The sequence below is a fragment of the Carassius carassius genome, chromosome 37 (genome assembly GCF_963082965.1).
Source record: "Carassius carassius chromosome 37, fCarCar2.1, whole genome shotgun sequence".
In the NCBI taxonomy this organism is placed as follows: Eukaryota; Metazoa; Chordata; class Actinopteri; order Cypriniformes; family Cyprinidae; genus Carassius; species Carassius carassius.
Genome location: NC_081791.1, coordinates 15,102,446 through 15,125,271, shown reverse-complemented (window position 1 = coordinate 15,125,271; position 22,826 = coordinate 15,102,446). Strand labels below are relative to the sequence as shown.

Sequence of the window (22,826 nt, the reverse complement as noted above, 5' to 3'; positions counted from 1 at the left end):
GCTTTGCAGACGAGACGTCACAAGCAGAGGGCTATCGACAAGCTGCGTGTCTATCTTTATTAGCCAAATCCAATGCAGAAAAATGGATCCCTCTGCTTATCAGCGTGGTGCTCACTGTGGCTGCTCATGAGCCAGAGGTCAGAGACATGACACCAAATTATGGGCACTGTAGACTTATTATATTGATGGAGAAGATGAAGGAGGGTGCGACGGGAGGGTTTGGGTGAGGAGGGTGGGGGGTTAAGAGGATACTGAAGATTAGGAAGGGAATTGCCGCAGTACACTGGCTGCTTTTGTGAGCCCAGTGTCCGAGGGGAAAATATCTCCTGGGGCAAGAGCAGTCTTCCACAAAGCACTAGTCCTATTATAGATACAACAACTTGTTTTCAGACTCCTCAATGTGAGACGCCACGTTTTGAGTGGTAGTTTGGAGAGACAGGCCATGTGAGCAAGGTCATATAAAATTATTGTGGGACACAAATAGATGCTGGGTGTTTACAGACAAAAACAGTCCAAAAAAAATTGCTGATGGGAGACTGGTATTGCATGTCAGTGGCCCGCTTATTTGTTTTACTGTTTGACCAACATACTGCTCATTTCGAAGCCAACTTTAGGTTCAAGAGAGATTTGTGATATGAACAATGTCCTTTAAAAAAGAAGAAATTTATCTGAATTCAATAGGATGAAAATGTGCAATTTTGTTTACTCCTAGGTGTCTTTATTTGTGAACAGTTGTTTATGGACAAAAAAAAAAGTGCACAAGATGCAACATTTGATGCTATTATGTTGACCATGGGTGAACATGATATTGTCACATAGCAGCAGTGGATGATGAAGGAGAGCACAATATATTTTAATAATCCAGATGACAGGGCTAAATCAACACAAACACATCTACAAACTGACATTTACACCAGATAAAGACAAACTGAAGCAGTAGGGAGGCACATGAGGATAATTAATGGAACACAGGTGAACAGAATGAAACAATCAAGCATGAGGGAAAACTAGCCCTGCGTCCCAATGTGTATACCATCCACCCTGTCTGGCCTAAATAGCATTAAAAATGACTAATCACATAGAATTTAGAATGGATAGTATGCACATTGGAACACAGGTTGTCAAGGAGAACACATGGGGAGAAAACACAACAAAACAGGTCCATAAATCTGACATCACCTTCCCCTACCGGAAGGTGCATCCTCATGCCCTGGAGGCCTATCAGTATAGGGCGGAACCGGTTCTGGGAACCATGGCGGGGCAGGTAGCTTAGGGTGCCATGGCAGAGCAGGCAGTTTGGGATACCATGGCAGAGTGGCCTTGGCCTCGGAACTCGGCCCTGCCACTACGGTCAGAGACTTCACATTTTAATGTCTATTTAACTTGGAAACTTTCCTCAAATTCTCAGTTTTGGGGCACATAAGTTATGAACGTAATGATTGATGAGATTCGTGTAGCCTCAAATACAATAAATAAATAACACTGAATTAGAAACTGTGTGGATTTAGTACCTGTCGTAGTCACTCTCAGGTCAGAAGTGGAGAAGACCTCAAGTGTGAGTACTGGGACAAACTCATACTCAAGTTTTGTCTTTGCTTGATGTGGTTTCAAGGTGTTCGTCATTAAGACATGTCAAGTGAAGTTGGCCAAATAGCCCCTTCCCAGGGAGTAGGGAACAGTATACACTGTAGGGATGAAGGTTTTCTCTACTAATATCACTTTAAAGGTTCATTGCACTCTAAACAGAGTGTATCTGTGTATGATGGAGTCAAAAAACAATCAATAACTCATCATTTCACATGACCAACACAGGCATTACAACTGAAAATATCATCTATGAAAACAAACAACAGCTCAGTATTCATAGAAAGTAATGACTTTTCTCTTTAGCTCAAGTAAGAGTTTCATCTCCCCTATTTGATTGCAATAAAACCATTCTCTCCCTGTTAAGGACCGAAGGGTAGAGTTTGCAGTCTCAGGAAGCTGCTTTGTAATGCCCCACTTATTAAAAAGCAATGCTGGGGTCCCTGAGGTTGCTCAGTATGGTCTGTACATGCAGGCACAGAAATGGAGATGTTTGGTTTACGTGGTTTATATTAGCGTGGATGGTGAGCTAAGCTCCATAACGAAGCCTTAGAGTCTCTCTCAAGCAGAGGGCCCCTTCTCAGTGCTCACATCACAGTGGGGTCCTATCAGACATCACATCTCCTCTGAAATATATGATATAGATCTATGGACCCTCTCTGCAAGTGCAGGTTTAGTGTTTAAGGTAAAGCCCACTCTTTACTTGAATTTCTCAATTTCCTGATTAAGCTATAAAGCCTCTGCTTTTTTATGGGAACTAGTATGATGATCATTAAGGTATAGATTTTCCCTATAAAAACATCTTAAAATACTTAAAAAGATTAATGCAATGGGTCTCATTAAGTAACACCAGTAAGTGTTGAACTACTTAAAGGGATAGTCCACCTCATATTGTTCCAAACCTATATGCATGTCTTTCTTCAGCTGAACCCAAAAGCTATTTTGTACAATGTTGATAATCAAACCATTCTGGCTCCTACATTATTTTTATCATATTTTTTTGTTTATTCATACAGTGAAAATCAATGGAAATCAAAACTTTTTAGTTTCCAACATTCTCTAAAATATATATATATTTGTGTCCTACAAAATCCTACAAATGTTTTTTTTTTAATTGATCTTGACACACTATCATGAGGATCCTCAGAGCTGAGTCTTTGATATTTTAATGTAATTGATATTTTAACAGTATATTGCTTTAATACATTTTTGTAATATTTTATGTTTGTCTAAAGAAACATATTTTGTAAACACATTTGCTCACCTTAAATACAAGTGTATACATCTTTTTTTATTATTATTGATCTTGACACACTATCATGAGGATCCTCAGGGCTGAGTCTTTGATATTTTAAGTTTTTTTTTTTTTTTTTTTTCTTATAAATAGATAGGACAAAAACGAGCACCATATCATATTCCCCACCAGCAGTGAAGGCAAATCCACCCACCTCACCTTTCCTGACAGCAGCTCTCTCTCTCACGCTCTCACACTCGCACCCTCTTGCTGTGTAGTCTACTGGGAGCCAGCTGCCCTCTGATGACATCACACACCCTTCCAGCTGCAGTACTGATGGTGATAGGAACAGATGTTGGCTTTTGGGGGGCCTCCCCTGACAACCACAACTTTCTCTACCCACCTCCAGTTGCAGGGCCAAGAGTACGTTCGACATCTGCTCTCAGCATTTCACTCATAATAAAGCCTTTAGCCAGGACTAAATTTGTGGGAAACCACCCTCCAGCTTGCCACGTCCCATGCATTTCATTTTTGATAGCACTATAAAGTTAAATTTGTTCTCATGATGCATCCCAAAATGCATTTCGAATAGTCAAGGCATTCAAACTGCCAGGAGTCACATGGCTCAAACTGATATTGTAAGTAAACTGAGCATATGAGTCTTATTATCCATATTAAGAGAACAGGAGTGGAGGATTAATTTAGGTTCCAATGTTTGATGTTCAGTTTTTTTATGACCTCCTTTTTGCAAACTAAAATTGCATTAAATAAATGGTGGCAGCAGACGACCCTCTGCATCCTCTCTCAACCCTGCTATTAAAACAAAAATCACTGTGTTGTTACTAAGGCTGTCAGTAGAAGGGGAAAACTGGAAATGTTATCCTGGGCACACTAAAGTTCTAAATAAAATCTCAAATGGAAGAGTGGGTACAATAATAAAATTGTCCTAAACTCTCAGAAAAATAAAAGGTAAAAAAGTTGTCATTGGTGCAATACCCTTTCAAAAGGTACTAACATGAATAATTTAGGTAATCATATGTATGCTTTAGGTACTAATATGAACTTTCAGGGTTAAACAAGGTACAAGGTACCACACCAGTCATAGCTTTTGTAAAAAAAAAAAAAAAATCTGTGAGTGTACAAATTTAGGAAAGGGTCCTGCTGTTTTTTTTTTTTGGCTTGGTTTTTATATTTTTTATTAAAAAAATATACATTTAAAATTTTAGAAAGAGTCATGATATATATATTTTTTTTATAAAATAAATAGTAAAGGGGAGAGTGCGGGTACACCAACAAAAATGTCCTGCAGTATAATTACTGATTGGTACCACAAGCTGCTCTGGGCCATGTTATGGAATCCAATTAAGACATGAAACAAGATAAATGATTATGACATAATTAATCATTTCTCTTGAATATAAAAACACTAATCATTGACGTCTCATTCATAAAATATCTCTGCATATTGAAAGCGTAAGGACTGAGGGCCATCAGCAGGAGAACTGAGAGTGTAGTTTCAGCCCGGCTGCTTGGGTACCATACCGACACATGGAAGAACTGCAGCTGTTAGGCCAATCTCTCTTTATGCATGTGGGAGAAAAAACATTAAGCAGGAATGGGCATTCTCCCCACTTTTCTCATTACACAACTTTCCCCGTTCTGGCACAACATCACAACCTTCCCTCACACACATCTGTGGGCACAATGAGCTGTCTCTGGCCTAAAGGATGGGGGAGGACGGAATCTCAGCTGTTCTAGTTGTCAGAACCCTGGGAAAGTGTTCTCTCCTCTCTTGCTCCCTCTTTCTTATGCCCTCTCTCTCTCTATCATTCTTTTTTCCCCTTCCCCCCACCCCTTATTTGATGCCCTGAAACCTGAGGACTTGCCTCTGATCATAATTTTAAGTAATACCCAGTGAGGCAAAGGAGAGAGGTACCAAAGGGCTTAGAAGAACATTGATATTGAGGCACAAGTTCCCTTTAAATTTGATGGATTGCAAGTTCTGCTTTCAGTTGTGATGTTGATCCAAGCTCAATTTAAACAGGCAGATCTGTTTGATGGTTGCTACAGCTGTACACATTTTGTCAGTGTTGATGTTTTATGTTACCAAAACATAAGAATGTACCATTCAGTGAATCCACATAATAGGGAGAGCTAGTTAATCTTGAAAAGAGAGAGAGAGTGAGACGGGCGCAAAGAGAAAGAAAAAAAATCACATAGAATGCTGGAACTTAAAAAAAAATACTGCAACTTTTAATAATAATTTTTAATAAGATGATTTCAAGTCAATTTTGTGTAAGTTACATTTTAAACGCACTATTGCCAACTGCACTTGGTGTATTTTTTGCTTTTTGCTTCTCTGCTTCTTCAAGCAACACACAGTGCGGTTGCGTTTTTCAATGGGTTTTTAAATGAACTGGTAAATGATTCAATGACTCACTCATCAAAGGTCTTGTCCCAACTGACACTTGCAGTCTTGTGGACTTACAATGGCCGCTGCATACACATGTCCATTAAGTCCACAAGACTGTAGGTTGTCCCATTTGTAATTTTTTAGCTTCAGAAGGGTTCTCTTGAGCGCCCCCTTTGCACCCTCAAAGCCAGAACTGATGCAAGCTCTGCAGTAGATTTCTACCCAATAGTCAAAGTGACATTACATCACAAAATGTGGACTTAGAGAAAGACCACAAGGCTTTAGGGTGCAATTTGGGACAGGGCCAAACTTTTGTTTTTTGACTGAACCAGCATTTGAAAGAATCATTTGAATGTGAATGGTTCAAATGACTGTCAAGAAGTCAATTGTTGCCATCTACTATAGATGCTTGCAGAAAGAATGTGAGTTATACAATATATTTCTTCTACATGTAGCTTATGTATATTTTTAAAAACTGAATTACTGTTGCAAAATGTGACTAACATCTGCTGTCAAAGAGTGGTGAAAATTCTTAAACTGTTAAAGCAGTGTGAGCTGTTGCACTGAACAGTTTGAAAGTATCTCTCTTTATATTGTTAATGTCATGTTGTAACATTTTTCATCAAAGAGCTGATGTCTGGATTTGAGTACGTCATTCTTTAAAAATAACTAGACTGCCTAAATCTCACTGTGTTTGGAAACATTTGACAGCATCATGTACAATCAGGTTGATCTGAGTTGCTCTAATCCCTCAAATTAAAATGTTCTCCCTCTTCTGTGCTATTCTCAGATCAGCACCAAATGCCTGTGTGTGCAAATGTAATGAGGGAGGAGAATTCTATAACTGATATAAGGCCTTGTAATCCCACTTTCGTCTAGATTTTAAATTCATTTGTAATTGCCCTTTTCCCAAACACAGGTCTGTTGCAGACACTGACTATTCCCCTGACTGCACTCGGGGACAATAAGAGGGGGATTTCTTATTTTCATCCCAATGAGACTCCAGAGAGCATAATAGATTTAATACAGGTGCTGAGCATAGGAGACAGACGGCAGCTGATTTGCCGTCTCAGGGATTAACATACTCTCAAAACGTGAAGGACAGTCCTATGAGACATTTTGAATATGTTTTCATAATAACAATTCATTACTGCTAAGATAGCAGTAAAAGGGACAGAGAGAGAGGAACATAGCAAGTAGCCTACAAACTCTAAATCATTAAACTACTCATGGCGAACAGTGGTCTTGGCCTTACAAACACATATACCTGAAATCTGAAAGTATATATTAACCCTTGTTCCCTTGTTTAGTCTAATTTATTTATTTATTTATTTGGGATCAACTTTTTATTTTCTTTAACAAAATACCATCCATTTAAACAAACAAATGGGTTTAGTCAGACTATTGACCCATTTTTTATTTTTTTTTGTCCGCGTGTATTCTGACTCGTCACCAACATTTGACTCTGCACACATTCATCATTGAGCCTTTATGAAAAATGCTGTTTTTTTCATAAAGGTTACATTTTTAATTAATTTTATAAATGTAAAAAAAAAACGTAACAGGCCTAATTAAACATTTTTGTGAACAGTTGTTGTGAACAGCTCAAATAATGTAATTTGCGCATGCGCTGTTGTTCGCACGAACTCAAAAACTGTATGCTTTATTTTTGTTAATAGCCATGCATGTTTATGCTTTTCTTTCTGACAGACAAAACAAAATAATGAAGTGTATCTTTTAGAAAATGAATTACATTCAATTCCATATGGCAATGAAACAATTAACTTAAAATTATAGGCTACATAATAAAATAACTCACTCTGTTAATGAAGTCTCTTAAAATTGTAAAAAATTCAAGAGTTTCTGTTTTTGATGCCTGTTTTTTTCTGTAATGTTGTTAACATGTTCTCAATATAAAAAAATTATAAAAAAAAATTAAAAGGCTACATAATAAAAAGTTTTTGTCGAGAAACCTAAAAATGTAGGACTAACTGGTTTTATTCAAAAGTCAAAATTTTAATTTTATTTTATCATTATTCATTTTAATATGTAAAAATTGTCTAACTTCGGTTAAATGATTAGGATTAACAGAAAAAAAGCACCTGAACAGTCATCCGAATGCTCTGAAATACTTGATTCTTTTTAGTCAATCGTGACATTCAGTGGTCTGATTGATATTTGCTACAATTTTCCGTGTTCCATGGCAACTTTGTATTGACTGCTACAGGACCGCAATACAGGCAAATAAAGAAAGATACACTGTAGCACCTATCACTGCATCCACAAATAATGAAGGCCAATCTTGCTAAACAAGTAAGCCTTCAGTAGTATTTATATTTATGATAATTCATGTTCTTAAGATCACTTGTAAGCCTCTATTCTTTATCTAATATTTATACAATCAAAGCTTGTGAGAACATCACAACAATGTGGCTCAGCAAGAAATGTGAAATGAAGATCTATGCAAAATAAAACCATACTTAAGACTCTTCATCTCTCCAGACTGCAGTCTTTACACGGCGTATGGGACCTCTTGTCGTAATTATTCTTCCTTCCATTCAAACTTGTCCTCCACAAAAAGACAAACACACTCATGCGGCTTGGAGAACTGTCGCTGCACATATTGTAAATTGCATGAAGATGTGGCAACTGGCCTCAGTGTCCAAGAGCCTGTTGGTGCTACATACAATACTGTCCCTCCAGCCTGAATGCAAAGAAAGACAAGTCTTCGGTTAACAGAGAAAGATTCCTTGCACTGGGAAAGGCTTACTGGCACAGCACAAGCACCTTTTATTACCGTCATAATTAATGACCCGCAGTGCCGCAGATCCGAAAAGAAGAATCTTTCCTTTAAAGGAATTAAAAAGAGCAAAATGACGGCCAAAAAGAGCTCAATTAATAACAAAATGGGCACAGCTCTGGGACAACACAAACAAGGCAAAACATCAGTCAAACGCACAGACAAGTTGGATAAACAAATGCTTGATTCATTTCTGCATCCCGATGGGACTACTGATTAAATTAGAAAGCTGGAGAAGCGACAATCAACATGCTGGAGGATAAACAATGCGAGTGTGCTGTAGGGGGCAAAACAAAATGAAACACAGAAACAGTCAGTGACGTTTGACACAGTCCTGGATCCTCAGCTGGGTCAGCACTAAACACATCACAAAAATGTGTGTGTGTGTGTATATAATATATATATATATATATATATATATATATATATATTAACTTTGATATAAGGATTGATAGAAAACTTAAGGCACCTTAACAAAGCAAATGCACAAACTTTTAACAGTGTATTTTTAATATTAACGTTTTATTGCATGATATTTTATTGTCATTTTGTGTGTGTGTGTGTGTGTGTGTACTTGTTTATGCTACATTGTGGGGACCAAATGTTCCCACAAGGATAGTAAAACCTAAAAGATTTGACAGTGATCAAAAAGGAGTAAATGATGTTTATCTGAAAGTGTAACAGTGCAAATAGGTTTTCTGTAAGCGGTAGGTTTAGGGTTAGGGTTGGGTTAGGGGATAGAAAATATCCTTTGGTCAGTATAAAAGTAATGGAAGTCTATGGAAAGTCCCCACTATTCACAGAAAACAAACACTGAAGAACTCATGCTGGGCTATTCGAGCAAAAAGCAATTCTGCCTGCTCTCCCTCTCTTTTATCAAGTTTGCAAAGTCAGTTTTCACATAATATGAAGGTCATGACTGAATCTGCACTGGTCTTGGTAGGACATAATGGCAACAGAACTGTAAATTGTTTTTGGGGGAGGTTTGGTTAAGGTGAGGGAAATTGTCATTGAGCACTGGTAACACAGTCAGGGACACTGACGAATAGAATAGATTTTCGATCTCAGTATGTCACATTAGATTTTCGTAGGTGCACGGTGGCAGGTACATGTGATTAGTAACACTTTACCAATGTAATGACCTTTTAGTTTATCCATCTTGCAGCTCAGGAATGCAAAAAGATCCACCTGCCTAATGTGAATGGAGAAGAGAAGAGGAACAATTTTGAGATTTTTTGAAGGTTCAGTATCAACTTCTGTTGTTTAGTGCTTTATGTTAATCATAGTTGTCTTTATTAAATCATGCAGTTAAGACTCTTTTTCTTCTATATATGCATTTACTACTTGACATCAATGTGAGGATTGAAAAACATTTACAAAAATACACAATACATTTCTTTTTTTCCACATGCGCATGTCAAAGTAAAAACTAAAATTGAATTTCCACAGGAGACCATCAAAAACATGGCTCGGCTGAAATTGAAGGTCACAAAGCCCTGTTTTTAATACCTTGTTTCTGATATGCCGCAGCGCTGTGTTCTCCTTTGGTCTCTTTAGCCTTCTGGTTCTTGAGTTGAGGTGGTCAGGGGCTAAGCCTCCAGCGGGAGGACGTCTGCATTCCTCCAGCTCCCAGCAGCCCTGTTCTTCTCTCGCCCTCTTTGTGGCTCACAGTGTGGTGGGGTTAGGAGACTGCCGCCTGAGCTGGCCAGAGCCCAGAGCTGCCGCCTCAAACAACTTCAATGTTAATTTCCCTTTCATCTTGTGTGTGAAATTGCTGCTGGTGTGGAGCTGACCTCCAGCATTATGAGATCAAGTGTTGAAATCTCATGTGCGCCTCTCAGGCAGACAATGCACAGAGATAGATAGAGGAATGGGAGGGGAGGTAAGGAAGGAAAAAGTCTTTAAGTTCTCTCCTAGCATTGTTAAGGTCTTCTCTAGGCATAAACAAGCCTTCACATGTGTGCTGAGAAGAAGAGAGAGAGCAAATCCACAAGACCCTCCATCATTCCAGCTCGACAACTGCTGCTCTTCTCCTTTTCCAATATTCAGAACTGTGTGAGGAGCAAAGCTATCTCAGAAAAGGTCAACAAGGCCATATGTAGTAGATGAAGTGGTGTTGTAATATATGTTTCAATTTGCTTAAAAAAGAAATACTGTCATACCGTGCTGAAGCACACTCATTTTGTTTTGGGGTGATCACTATATGACTATTTGTCTTAACCAGCCTATTATAATAAGTTATATTTTACATTATAATAAATATACATATAATTTTAATAAATAGGAATATATATTTAAATATAAATCCCTATATTTCAGAAGCCTATTGTTTATTTATGTCTATGCGTATCCACCTAAATATATTATTTAAATGTTTCTATTTATAAGCATTTTCATATATATATATATAATGTTTAAGAAATATAATATAATATAATATAATATAATATAATATAATATAATATAATATAATATAATATAATATAATATAATATAATATAATATAATATAATATAATATAATATAATATAATAATCTGTTTCTGGTTAATAATAATGTTGAAATAATAGTGTTTATTGAGCTTTATTATTATTTATCTTTCAAATTTTTTATATCTATCTATCTATCTATCTATCTATCTATCTAGCTATATGTGTGTTTATATACACATACAGTACATATAGTTTTTAATAACTATATAATATAATATAATCTCAGAAGCCTATTGTCTATTTATGTCAATGCATATTCACCTACATTATATTATTAAAATGTTATATTATTTTAAGCATTTTTATATGTATATATAATGTTTAAGATATAAACCCAATAATTCTATGTGTTATGATATAATGATTCCTGAGCCTGTATTTGAAATATTTGCATATCTACCACCTGGTCATTGGCATGCATCTCTCCCATCATCCTCAGAGGCTGCGCTCACCTCTGAATTACATGCCTCTTTCATTTCTACCACTTGCAATTCACCATAACTTTCTAAACGAAATGTACAAGTTAACATCTTTTCTTCTAAAGATATTCCTAATCATAAATAAATGCAATCTCTGGCAAAGAACAGGGGGTGCAGAGTGGAGGGAGAGAGAGAAACATCTGAGTAGATAACCATTCGATATGATTCCCATGATAAGACTCAGTAATTTGGCTTTTAGAGATAACTCCAGGGACTGTCAGGCTGAACGGCTGCAATTTACTGTTTGTTTTATTTTTCCCCTATCCCTTTTTTTTACACATTTTTATCTTGCCTGTTGAAGGGCTTTTCATCTTAGATGATTTCCACTCTTTTTTTCTGTGTTTGCCCCAGAAGGTGAGATCAGAAGGCGGCAGACTGGCATGTTTTAAAGCTATGGACAAAATACAAATATTTGAGAATGTATTTCATGGTAATTATGTCAGGTTTCATGGCCTGAGCTGTGCACCGAGGCGCTGCCTGAATGCCTTAATTTGTATAGAAATTGTAATCATTTGTTCATTTCAAGGTGAAAATTGCATTTTTTAATTTCAATTGTATCCTGCGTGATAGGCTATTATCTAGAAAAATTGTCTTTGTGTATGAGAGTCTATACCCAGGCGTCACGCTTTGTTAAGAGCTGACTGCTTTCAGAAAGAAGGTTTATGTATGTATCTCTCCACAGAATGCAGCAGCGCCTGCTCATTATTTTTTTATTCTGTAGTTTTTCGCCTCCATTTTGGATTATTATATGAATAAGTCCGCAAGCTGACTGTAGATTTCGCAAGCAACCTGTAAACAGGCCCCGCGACTTATCTCTTGGATTTATACCTGCATGTTCACCTTGAAATCCCGCCTTTTTTCCTCAGTGAGGTGAGATGGCACGGAGGACGCGAGAAGTAGACGACGCGCGACATTAAAGAGAGATACGAATGAGACATATTGGTAGGGGAAAAAAAATGTTGACTGCACCGAGACTTTTTTTTTTCAATAGGATGCATTGAGAGCCTTTTAGACTGAGTGGGGTTAAAACGACTCCCAGCTCTCTCACAGCTTAATTTGGCAGTGATGCTGGAGTGTGGAGATTAGAGTCTTGGGGCAAGGAGGGGCACACCGAGGCTTGGTTGAGGGATGCCAGGGTTACTATGGGGGACTATAATCTTGTATTAGGTGCATAGAGACAGCAAATGAAAGACTGGGTTTAAAATGGGAAACTTCGTGTGAATTGCGAAGAGAAATAAAATTGTCTTACCCTATTGTCATCTGTACTAAAAAAAAAATCCATTTTAGATGAGTATAATGCTTCGCTGATGCAGTAGGCTATATATCGAACAATGGAGTCTGTCAAAGGGATACATTCTTCTCTCTGTAACAATCTTCTGCTAAGCGCTCTACTTACCGATCCGGGTTATTAGGCAATCATGCGATCTGTCGGTGTAAGCTGATTGTAGGAATGTGGAATCCCTTCGGTGAAGATCAGACACCCGGGCTCAGGTACATAATGTATCCTGGAATAATTATGGGATTTAAGGAGATGTTAGGCTTTGTAAGTGCTTTCTTTGTTACGTTTTCGAGAGGTTGACACCGCAGAGTTTCTAAAACATAATAATAACAGTCAAAGGAGGGGACGGGGGTGTCGTGGTGAATTCTTCAGACATGTTTTAATCAGTCTGTACCTCGTGGCATGTTCCTACCTCCAAATAACACCGTGTGAGTGACCCAAAATACTTATTATCATAAAAGCACCACGTACCAGAAATTCTTTACATTTCCCCTCACTGCAGAGTCACTTCTTTCATTTGATTGATGATAGTGGTTATTTATCCATCTATTTATTTCACCTATTTAGTCACCTAGGCTATTTATTTATTATAATTTTAAATTATATATTTATAAAATTTAGTTATTGGATTTTTCAGTGTTCATATTTGGAAAATAATGGGGCATGATTCAGGTGTCCTCGATGTAATGTGGTCATAAAATGTAATTTCGAACATGTCCAATGTTACTTGAATTTGTTTACTGTTGAAACAGTTTAGTTTCAGTTCATCTTAGCCACAGAAATTGTCTGTGAGGTTAAAAACACTGTTGAGAAACGTTGAATAAGGAGCCATTGAGGCAAACATTAAAAGTAAACCCAGAATCCATAAATGTGTTCATAAATTCCATCTCTCAATGTAAAATTTGGGAGATTTGTTTATCTTCAAGACAATTATTCAGAGACCATCACTTTTTTCTTAAAGCATATGGAGCCAAAAGCCATATTTTATATTATAATTATATTGCAATTATAATATTACTTTTAATTTGTTTAACAAATAATCTAATATCATGTAATATTATTTATACATTAAATAAGGCCTATTAAAAAAATATAATATTTAATGTATTATTTTCTAATAGAGATAAAAATATTAAATAAATATCATGTATGTTTAACAAATTTTATAGACATCAAATACTGATTAGATTATCGTCAAAAATATCAATGTAATATAGTATAAAATATAGGCCTATAGTCCAAATATAATAAATGTGTCTTCAGTGTTTCATTCTTTCTTTCCATATCACATACACAAATTTCCTTATATGTATTTTTCTATAACAATAAATATATCTAAATAATATACAGTATAATAAATGAATACAAAAAAAAAATGTTTAGCATATGACTGTCAAAGGACAAATAACTGTAATAACCATCCAAGCAGCAAATTTGACTGTTTATGAGATCATCCCAGCAGCTGCTCCCCTGACAGTAATATTGGAAATATCTGAAATGATATTTTATGACATCACATTGAAGACAGCTGAATCATAAAGAGGATTCGTCAGTGCAAAATCACATTCCAGAAAGATTCCCTCACTGCGTGAATGTGTTGAATAAACCCAGATGGTGGCACTAAAACTGGTTTACAATGTATGTTTCTTTAAAGATCTTAATTAAACACTGAGAGTTAATCCATCATCAGAGAGGTGCTCGTTTTGAGGGGAGGTGCAACGAACGCCTGCATCTTGGGCAGTTAATGCCATTACACATTGGCTGGTATTCAGTGCCCAGCCTTTAGTGCCCCCATAAGAAACGCAGTAAATTCCCTCAGGCCCTGCAGCTCTTCTGTGAATGCAGTGCTCTGAGAGTCTCTGTTGTGACGCTGTCTGCAACACTTCACTCTATTCACTTCCAGCGCAACTCAATTACTGGAAACTGATATTTTTAGTATCTTAAATCACCACAACTGTCATGATGCTCTTGACTTCAAAGTGGCTATAAAAATACAGCATTGTTAAGATGAGGATTAAATCATGATTCTAGTTGACAGCAACATCAAAGCAATGAAAAGAGTATACATGTATATGATAAATGCCAATAGATTTTCATGTTTTAAGTATTGCAGAAAATGAGCAATTCAGATTAAAAAGCGCTTCTTAAATTTAGTACTAGATTGTAAAGCAGGCCTACATGATACTTCTTCTGGCCATATATCATCACTGAGTCAACTATTAAATGCGTAATAAAATGTTTAAATAGAAAACATATTTTAGCATATATGCCCCATGAGCATATATTTGATTGCATGATCCATATAGTGGGTGTTGAGAAAGAAAGAAGCAATCTGTGTTTCTTTGTCCACTTTTTTGAGCTTTAATCCATAACAGATATGCCAGTGCTACAGTAAAGACACCAACAGGCTGAAGGTAGTAAATGCCAATACAAGTTCCCACTACGCTAGTATTTCATACAGCTGAATAAATTATGCCATGATAATATACACACATGCTGAATGGAAATATATCAAAGAAAATTACATATGCGCAAAAAGTTAAGCAATGAAAGAATAAAGAGCAACTGAGGTTGAAAGGAGATTTGGGAAAGGTGTATCGCCCAGTCCGATAGTGCTTCAAATATCCCAAAGGTAGATTAATGCTTGCAGTAGAAATGAGTGCTACACACTAAAAACATTATTTTTTTTTTCTTCACATTTCTTTTTTGTCTTTTTCATTTACTACAAAATATTGTAAGTGTTAAAATGGAAATGTCCTCGGTCTTAAGTTGGCACATGGTCACGTGTTCATGTTTCAGTTATTGTCCTGAATATATATGGCATTTTAGGGCACACTGGAGCACAGTTTATTTTCAGTTCATCTTAGCCACAGAAATTGTCTGTGAGGTTAAAAACACGGTTGAGAAACGTGAAATAAGGAGCAATTGAGGCAAACATTAAATGTAAACACAGAATCCATAAATGTGTTCATGTATTGCATCTCTCAATGTAAAATTTGGGATTTTTTTTTTTTCTTCAAGACAATTATTCAGAGACCATCACACTTTTTACCTATGTAAATGGAATAAGACTTACAGTAAAAGTCTACTTCTCTCAACAAACTGTGAAAAATCTGATTCCCATTCTACAGTTCATTTTACAGTGATCACAGAGACAAATTAATTTCCTCATGAATAAAAAAGTGCTACCAATTTAGTACATCCTCTTCCAAACGTCTGAAACATAAATTCACAAATCGCCCTTTGGCCATTCAGTGGCTAATATCTGATATCGGAATCTATACTTTCCATGGATAGAAAAGAAGCATATGGGAAAGTATATCAAAAGCCATAGAATGCTAAAAAAAAAATTTGCCATAAAGGCTCATTATAATGGTAATTATAGTGACCACAGAAAAGAATTAGCCGGTGTTCATTGCAAAAAAAAAACTTAAAACAAAAATGCTACCAATGTATTTTTGTCTTTTGGTCATCATATTTCAAACCAGTGTATGATTTTAAGACAAAGTCATTATAAATAACACTGATAACCCTAAAACTCTTTCCACCCATATAGAGCAGGTCACAGACTGCTTTTTTGCCCCATATCAAGGCTCCACCAACCCAGATGAAACACATTGACTAGCCCAGGTTTTGTGGAATGGCAGCATCTCTCTGTGTATATCCATCAGAAATGTAATGTTACAAAGCAAGGCCCTGTGGTCAAAATAGTAACAGGAACTAAACATGAAAAAAATACAAATGAAACATGTAAACAAAGAGTAATTACAATAGTAAATGCAACAGCAATAGGAACAACCACATTTCAATAACAAATATAATTATAATACCATCGTTTTCTATAAACAACATGGTCCGAACAGTTGTGAATAGGCAAGCGGCTGCAGCTGTAGCCTATGTGTGCTTACACTGGATGCCGTCAGGCAGGGCTTTAGTGATTTGGGCTCAGACAATTGATGCTCATTTTCCCTCGGCTTCTTTCTGAAGCCCTGAAAGGGTCTCTTTGTTGTGAAAGAGAGAAAGGATCGGGATGAGTTAGGAGATGTGGTACAATAGTGTCTGTTTTTTATATGGAATGGCTTTTGTATTCACGCTGCTATAGGTAGAAAGTCTAAGACTGCACGTGATTTTTTATCTTCTTTTGGTCTCGTTCACTCCTAGTCAGATGGACCACGTGTGGGCGCTGCAGAAAGAATGATGGGATGCTGGTGAAACAGATGAGGGGATGTTCAGTTCGAGATGCATCAATACGCCTGTCCCGTCTCCACCTGTAGCAGTCCAAGCACAGCCGAGTGCTCACCAAGCTTCATCCTTCTCTGTGTGGACAAGCTCACATTCTTAGCCAGGTAATCCACCGCAGCTACACACAAAGATAAAAAACAATTCATTCATTTCTCAGTGATGTGAAAATAATCTGCAACAGTGGAAATTTTGCCCGGATCTGTGAAGTTCATGCACTTCATACAGACAGTTACTTGAACACACCAGTTCAACAGTAAATATGTCAGATTTTTTTTCTGATCTCATTAAAAAAATAACATTTGTAATAATATAATATATTGTAGGCGCTCACAACAGACCCGGAAGAGAAGACAATGCTGAATAAAGTCATATTTTTTGTTATTTTTGGACCAAAATGTATTTTCGATGCTTCAAAATATTCTAACTGATCCTCTGATGTCACATGGACTACTTTGAAGATGTTTTTCTTACCTTTCTGGACATGAACAGTATACCGTACACACAGCTTCAATGGAGGGACTGAGAGCTCTCGGACTAAATCTAAAATATCTTAAACTGTGTTCCAAAGATAAACGGAGGCCTTACGGGTTTAGAACGACATGAGGGTGAGTCATTAATTACATAATTTTTACATTTTTGGGTGAACTAACACAAATAAAAAAAGTGAAGAAAGAAAAATGCCATATGGCATAATCTATCTAAAATTGATATCTTAATATACTATTATAGCTTTGTTAAAATAAGCAATAAAAAATAAAGTATTATCAATATATATATATATATATATATATATATATATATATATATATATATATATATAAACTTTGTCTGCCTAATGAAATCAGTGTGATATAACCAAAATAGCATTTTTTTTATTTTTATAAATAGATAGGCCTATATTTATTTTCTATATATTAACCTTTCACCTTGATTTTTTATTTTAAATAATGATTAAGTTCTGGAAAATATTTGACTTTTTTATATTTCACTTTAAAGGGACTGTAAGTAGAAATTACTCCCATCTAGTGGTGAAATTGTATTTTGCATTCAAACTAATTTTGCTCTCCAGCGCCTCGCTTTTTCAAATGCGCGTTGCATCTACGGTAGGCGATATGTACCAAAAAGCTTTGACAGGATGTCTTCTAATAGCACTTCGTTTTGGCGACGATGTTTTCTTCTCCTGTGGCGCGGCATATGTATGGTCCATAATAAGAATGCAATCCAGACTTTTAAACTTGCCGGTGCAGTTTCAAGCGCCTCTCACTGCTCTGCACCTGCGTTTCTGGCTCTAACCGAAAACGCGTTGTGGAAACGCGTTGGCTTAGTACTTTTTGTCCCTCTCTGCTATTATAGTTTTGCAAGATGGCGGAACTACATGGAAGCCTCCGTCGACCTACCCGTCCCATGTATATAAAGATAATAAATTCTTCATTTACGAGGATTAGTTTAAACATTGGCATAGGTATTTGTACACCATTGAGGGCATATTTATGAATAAAAATATTGATTTTAGATAATAAAATACCTAAAAAGTTACTTATTGTCCCTTTAAATCTAAATTAAAATGAAAAATGTCAATTTTCTTTAAAAAGAAATGTATGAAATAAACATGAATACAATGTTATATTTCTGCATTTTCATCTTGATAATCTTATTTGTAATTGATCCATATTGATCAAGGAATTTTTTGAAAATGATGATATATTTTATTACTTTTAACTTCACGATTATACTGTACCACTTTACGTTTTATAGTCTTTGAATTAAAATCTAAATAAACAAAAAACTTTTTATTTTTTAATGTATAAAAATCAAAATCCATAGAAAGGTAACTTTTCTACATTTTCAACTTAGGCAACCTTATTTGTCATTGGTCCAGATAAGCATACTACTTTGGTTTTAGTTTTGGGTTGAGTTTCAGAGCAGACACTTCACATCACTGTGAGCTTTCATAAACACGCCGCTGATTCCAGAGTCACGGAGCACCTGTTCCCCACAGTCTCTCACTCCTGTCATAGCGAGTATTCCTCAGCACATTCCTCATTATGTCTGTCATCCTCTTCTCAAAATTCCACACTTCCCATCAAACAACATTATATTGTTTGTGACACACCAATCTTTTCTATCCATGCATCTTCCTAAAAAAGCCTCCCAAATTGGCATAAACAAGATTTAAATAAATAAATAAATACAGGCCTTTTTAAAGTTCTTTTGAACACAATCAGTTGGGGAAGAAAAGTTGAAGCTAAAACTTTTTCAGCTGTACTGAGTAGATTTAGATAATGAGTCCACTCGATTTTCTACGCCTGAGAAAACTGTTACTGTTGATCAAGATATGTATCTGTACGTCTGCGCAAAATACAATAGAGAAAGAGAAGAGAGACGGCAGAAAGAGTGGTGAGATTCCCACCAGATAGGTGTAGCACACAAAACGGTGTGACTAACACATCACCTGAAGGCAAGGCTTGCATTGGATTGATCTGGAGTCTGGCTTCGCTGGGAGATCTTTATCAGGAGCACGTGTCGACTCTATCCCGCGGGCTGATCCAGGGTCAGAGGGCACCCAGAGTCCCGGTCGCAACCCAGGACCTCAGCATTAATCTGCCTCCCATCTCACACTGTTTCAATTTAAATACATGAGCTTAAGACATTAAGGAAATTTGATTGGTGGAAAAAGACAGCGAATTGCGTTTGGGGTTGCGAGGACAAACCAAGGACAGGACAGAAGTGGTGCGGCGCAAAAAACTGGGGAAGCTCCAATTAACCCCTCTAGCCACAGAAAAGGGCTCCCTCGCTGAGTCCAACTGGAATTGGTTTAATTATTAAGTTAGCCCTGCGCTAGCTGTAACCTTCAGGTAATTATTTGCATAGACGTTTCCTACCCCCATCCTCAAAGCCGAAATGAAAAATATGGAAGTGGAAACAGTTAAGCGGAGGAGGTTAAACCTCCGGGCTTTGCATTTCGAAACTGACAGGATTGAGTATTCGTTACTTGAGTGTTTCTGGAGTTGGCATTGCGACCACAGCCACTCCTTTTCCGACGAGTGGTAAACACAGTGATCATCTGATCAAAACGTCAACAGTAATGACAAAACGCATCAAGAAGGAGAAGTCTACAGTTAATGGATATAAAAAAGGCGAGCATTAGCGCGCTGGCATTAGCTGCTGGCATGTCAAGAGCCTCTGATGTTGTTTGGTCGGAGGCCCTTTGATTACCCCAGTCGAGGAGGTGTTATTTGAACCTCTCCTTCCTTTATTCATCATTAGCTGAAGTGTTGAGGCGGGGCAGAGTGAGGGTGCGTGCGGACGGTGCCAGACATCTGTCAGTGTGACAGTAAGCGCTGCACGTTAGCGTCTGTAAGCAAGAGCAAAAAGGAAGCTGTCAGGGAACGGCGGCACGTACGGTAGCAGCCGCATACCTGTGGGTGGGCTAGCTGTCTGTACAGGAGACACTGGTGCTGACAGCTAGCAGAGAGAGTAATCACAGCTCATTTAACCTCTCTCCCTCAGGAAGCCTTTCTCTCCTGTCAGCACCGTTTACTCCTTAAATCCCGCTCAGACTGAATCTCTGCCTTCCCTAAGAGGAGCAGCGAATCTGCTCTCTGACACTCACGGTCACAGCCAACACACGCAAACACACACACCTCTACAAAGTGCGCCCTTAAGCTGTCTCCCGAATTTCAATGAAATATTAGACGGGTGATTTCGCACCACGGGGGGGAACTTTAAAGAAATAGTTCCCTCAAACGTTAGGATTTGGTACTAAACTCAACTAAAATAACGGAATGTAAATTAACTGAATTGTAAATCATTTAATGAATAACTAGGTACTCGTTTCAGTGTGATAGAAAGCAATGCCACAAAAAGTATCATAAAAGTGGTAAATGTGATATTTCTGTGTAATTGTTTGAGAAATTTACTAGCAGTTTTTAAATAAAAACTGAGTCCCACTTTATTTTAACTGGCCTTACACTCTAAAAAATAAAGGTGCTTCACGATGCCATAGAAGAACCTTTATTGTCTAAATGGTTCCATAAAGAACCTTTAACATCTGCAGAAACTTTCTGTTTCAAAAAAGGTTCTTTGTGGTGAAAGAACATTCTTCAGATTATAAAATGTTGAGAAAGAGATGGTTCTTTAAAGAACCTTGGCTGAATGCTGCTTTGTGAAACCAAAAATGGTTCTTCTATGGCATCGCTGTGAAAAACATTTTAAGCACCTTTATTTTTAAGAGTCTAACTACCATGTACTTACATCAAAAATAATTACAATGCAATTATTGTGTTCATATTGTACTGCAAAACACACTATTGAGGCGTGTAATGTTAGGGACAGGTTGATGGTATTGGCAGGCATAAAGGGGAGGGTTAAGGTGTAAGGGATGGATCAACAATGTAATTATGAACATAATTACAAAAAAATTATTACAGATGTAATTACATGCAGGTATTTTCAAAAATATAAGTACAGTACAATGTAAAAACATGTATGTACACAAGTGCATTGTATCAAATGATTCATTTAAATGCAAGTACATATATTTAAGTCCACTTAATATAAAGTGGGGCCCAAAGGATTTAGGTCAGTTTTGTGTACTAGCTCATTTGATTCATTCGATAGATCTGTTTTAGAGAATCCATGAGAAAAATGTATAGTGCGTGAGCTGACTTAAATTTTGGTCTGTTTCTCGCACAAAGCTATCATATGGCTTTGAAAATATGGGATATAGTGCATTATAGTGCACAAGTTGTATAGAGATCTTCATTACATAGAGAAAAAAAGTGTTCTGGATATTCAACTAAAAATTAATATTTGGCATACCATAGAAGAACGAAAGACACTGTTTATAGAAACCGAGGGATGAAATGGATGGTATACATGACCTTTTTAAATGAACTACTTTTTATGAAGGTTCTGGTTCTTGAATTAATATAACAGTTGTTAAGGGACAAATTAAATAAGAAATGTCTTGTTTTAGCTAATCTACATTTTTTTTGTGTGTTATATATATTTAAACCATTTTAAGTCGTCTTGAGGTCCCCTTGGAAGATGTTTGCTGTGGCCCCCTGGTATATATGGATAGTTTTATATATAGAATAATGTTAAAAATTACTATTAGGAGTTAAAATGAACACATTTCAGGTTTGGTGCAAATGAAAGGGTTACATTTTTACATTTACTCATTTAAGCTGCTTCTATCTAAAGCGACTTACAAGCAGCTTGAGTCTGATGGGTTTGTCATTGAGTTAATGCAACAAAAAAGTAATTAATTTTCACTATAAGTAAAGAGAGGAGAGGCACTTACTCTGGCCATACTGACTGTACTGGTAGCCTGCAGTGACGGGGTCCACGCTGTAGCTGGTGGTGCTGTACGTAGGGGGGCAGTAGGATTGGGAGGAGGGTAGGCTGTCAGCGGTCTTGATAGGCTCAGAGCGATGGCTGCAGCTGGCTGAGATGGGGTTGGAGGCCTCCAGGCCACTGTGCAAGGGGGAGATGGAGAAGTCATGCTGGGGCTGAGAGGCCATGGCGCTAGGGTTGCTGAGGATGCTCATCACCTGGTGGGTAGAAAGGAGCGAGAGTCAGGATCAGCAAAAAGATATGGAAACCACTTCATCATAGGCAGTAAATCGGTTTCCCGATTCATTGTTGGTCACTGCATGTCACGCAAAATTCAAGGCCTCATCCTTGATAGGGGTTAAACATCTTTACACTGACCTCTTTCCTGCATCCCAAGGGAGCATTTACTAGGCTGAAAACAGGGTAAATAACGGACACAGCGCAGAGCCGGGTGGTAGAGAGGGTGTTCAGAGAGTGCCAGGGTTGTCTGTCCTGAGGCTTTTCTTCATAACAAGCTCCCAGGGAGAATTTAATCTGGAGCCTTCAGCCATCCCAGAGTCTCATCCCTCATGAATGATTAAAATAATAAACACTCATATTAGATGCCCCCAGAGATTGGAAGATTAGACACTCTACAAGGTCTGCCCTTGTTTCGTGTAATACTGTTTATAGCAAATGTAACCGAGTTAAAATTATAATAGTAATATTTAAATATATATATTACTGGTAAAAAATTTTTTTGGAATCATTATGATTTTATTGAAAGAAGTCTCTTAGGCTCACCAAGGCTGTATTTATTTGATTAAAACAGTAATATTGTGAAATATAGTTACAATTTAAAATAACTAGGCATACTTTTTATTTTAATTTGTGCTAAAATGTAATGTATTGTCAGAATCCATTACTCTGGACTTCAGGGTCTAATTTGCTGATCTGCTGATTTTTTAATTTGCTGATCAGTGTTGA

The 22,826-nt window shown here is 37.0% G+C and overlaps 1 protein-coding gene across 8 annotated transcripts in view; it reads right to left on the bottom strand.

Annotated features, from left to right (window-relative positions):
• Positions 1-14,618: 14,618 nt before the first annotated feature.
• Positions 14,619-22,826, bottom strand: part of LOC132118139 (paired box protein Pax-7-like) — a 52,901-nt gene continuing 44,693 nt past the window's right edge. For all 8 annotated transcript variants that reach the window (XM_059527711.1, XM_059527713.1, XM_059527712.1 and 5 more), the window contains exons 8-9: positions 21,829-22,078; positions 14,619-16,641 (exon numbers count right to left, since the gene is read on the bottom strand). In XM_059527711.1, coding sequence (XP_059383694.1) covers positions 16,526-16,641; positions 21,829-22,078 — 366 coding nt within the window. In that variant the 3' untranslated portion in view covers positions 14,619-16,525. The remainder of the gene's footprint in view (positions 16,642-21,828; positions 22,079-22,826) is intronic.